General features: G+C 40.9%; 1 protein-coding gene across 1 annotated transcript; it reads right to left on the bottom strand.

The window, feature by feature from the left end:
* Positions 1-494: 494 nt before the first annotated feature.
* On the bottom strand, positions 495-1,946 carry LOC111662477 (heat shock cognate 71 kDa protein-like). The gene is made up of 4 exons (XM_023416357.2): positions 1,811-1,946; positions 1,509-1,707; positions 1,149-1,381; positions 495-959 (listed from the first exon to the last, which is right to left on the bottom strand). The coding sequence occupies exons 1-4, from the start codon at positions 1,904-1,906 to the stop codon at positions 765-767; spliced, it is 723 nt and encodes a 240-aa protein (XP_023272125.2). The 5' UTR covers positions 1,907-1,946; the 3' UTR covers positions 495-764.
* Positions 1,947-1,952: the final 6 nt, after the last annotated feature.

Genomic DNA, 1,952 nt, shown 5'->3' with positions numbered 1-1,952 from the left:
TCTTGTGCACTTGGGTCATGGCTTTTAGCAAACAAATTGTTGCGAAATCATTCCACTGGTAAGTGGCAATAACACCATTTATTTTTTTAGTTTTCTGCAGTTTTAGAATCCACATGTTCTTCAATTCATGTTTAGGATGAATTCGCACCACCTTCTATATGTTGAGCTATATTTACCCTTATTTCATTCCTCACGTATCAGCAGAAACAAGATGAAAATTGTTGCTCCTATTTTTTCTTTTTGACAACTAACATGTTTTTTGTGTGCTTTTTTATGAAGACATATCCTGTGAGTACTTCAAGCTAGTGTTCAGATAAACGATAATCATCAAGACCTTTGTGGTGTGTTTACAGGAACCAGTTTTATCTGCAAGTTTCAAGAGCTGCAAGTTGAGTGTTCCTGTGCAAACCTATTTTATGCATTATGAATATACTGTATATGAGTTATTCACAAATGTAATGATATTTTCAATATAAATCACAACAAACAGTAGATTTTTCAATTCAGAATCCCATTGGTGATCTTTATTGATTTAATCTTTAGAAATCACAGACATTTATCACCCCACAAAGGGGGGTGGTGGAGAGATAAATGATGTTTGTAGGAGTCAGATTTAGTTGCTTGGATTTGTTATTGTTGTAGCAAAAATTTAAGTACAAATAAGATGTGCAAATGTGCAATTGGATGTGCATTCTGGCTAAGAAAATAACTTTAAGACAGTAAATTTGTGTTGGGATCTGAGGTATAGACACTGTTGGCAGTGTTCAGTCGACCTCCTCAATAGTTGGGCCAGAGGCGGAGCCACCTCCGGCTCCACCAGGGAAACCACCAGGCATTCCTCCTGGCATCCCTCCAGGCGCTCCTTCTGGCATACCACCCTGGTATAGCTTTGAGATGATGGGGTTGCACACTTTCTCTAGTTCCTTCTGCTGGTGATCGTACTCATCCTTCTCTGCCATCTGGGTAACAGAAGCAACAAGACTTCATTGTGACAGAGGACTTTGTTGGCTATTATAAAAAAAACAATATTAAAGGGAAGTGGATAATTGTTTCACAATGTTAACACAAAATTAAACTCTGCTTTCACAATGCAAAAGAGGAACCTCTGTCTGTTCTCTGTCACGACTTATGGTTGAATGGATTTTTACCTGGTTCTTGTCCAGCCAGGCAATGACCTCATTGCACTTGTCTACAATGGCCTTTTTGTCCTCAGGGTTGATCTTGTCTTGGAGTTTCTCGTCCTCCACAGTGCTCTTCATGTTGAAGGCCAGAGACTCGAGGGAGTTCTTGGCTGTAACCTTGTCTTTCTGGGCCTCATCCTCAGCCTTGAACTGCTCTGCCTCCTGCACCATACGCTCAATATCCTCCTTGCTCAGCCGCCCTAATAGAGGATGAAATTCAAAGCTCTGTATCTCCTGTGCAAGATTTCACTATTTTCTCTCAGCTTTTGTGCTACATTCACTTTTTCAGTGCTCCTGATTTAAGAAGTATTTAAAATGGTTGTCTACCTTTATCATTGGTGATGGTGATCTTGTTCTCCTTTCCGGTGCTTTTGTCCACAGCAGACACATTGAGGATGCCATTGGCATCAATGTCAAAGGTCACCTCAATCTGAGGGACCCCGCGGGGAGCTGGTGGAATACCAGTCAGCTCAAACTTGCCCAGGATATTATTGTCCTTGGTCATGGCTCTCTCACCTTCATAAACCTGAAAACAATTACTCAAATCAAATTCTGATGCATCAGTGAACACTTTAAAGATTAATTGTTATTGTAACTGTCATTTCTTCTTTACTTCAAGATTGCTGTACCTGAATGAGCACACCAGGTTGGTTGTCTGAATAGGTGGTAAAGGTTTGGGTTTGCTTGGTGGGGATGGTGGTGTTCCTTTTGATAAGGACAGTCATTACTCCTCCAGCAGTCTCAATTCCCAGGGACAGGGGCGTTACATCC

The sequence above is a fragment of the Seriola lalandi genome, unplaced genomic scaffold (assembly GCF_002814215.2).
Source record: "Seriola lalandi dorsalis isolate HSWRI2012SDOR001 ecotype SW California unplaced genomic scaffold, Sedor1 jcf7180002000557, whole genome shotgun sequence".
Lineage (NCBI taxonomy): Eukaryota > Metazoa > Chordata > Actinopteri > Carangiformes > Carangidae > Seriola > Seriola lalandi.
The sequence above is the reverse complement of the archived record's forward strand: the minus strand, read 5'-3'. Positions and strand labels throughout refer to the sequence as shown.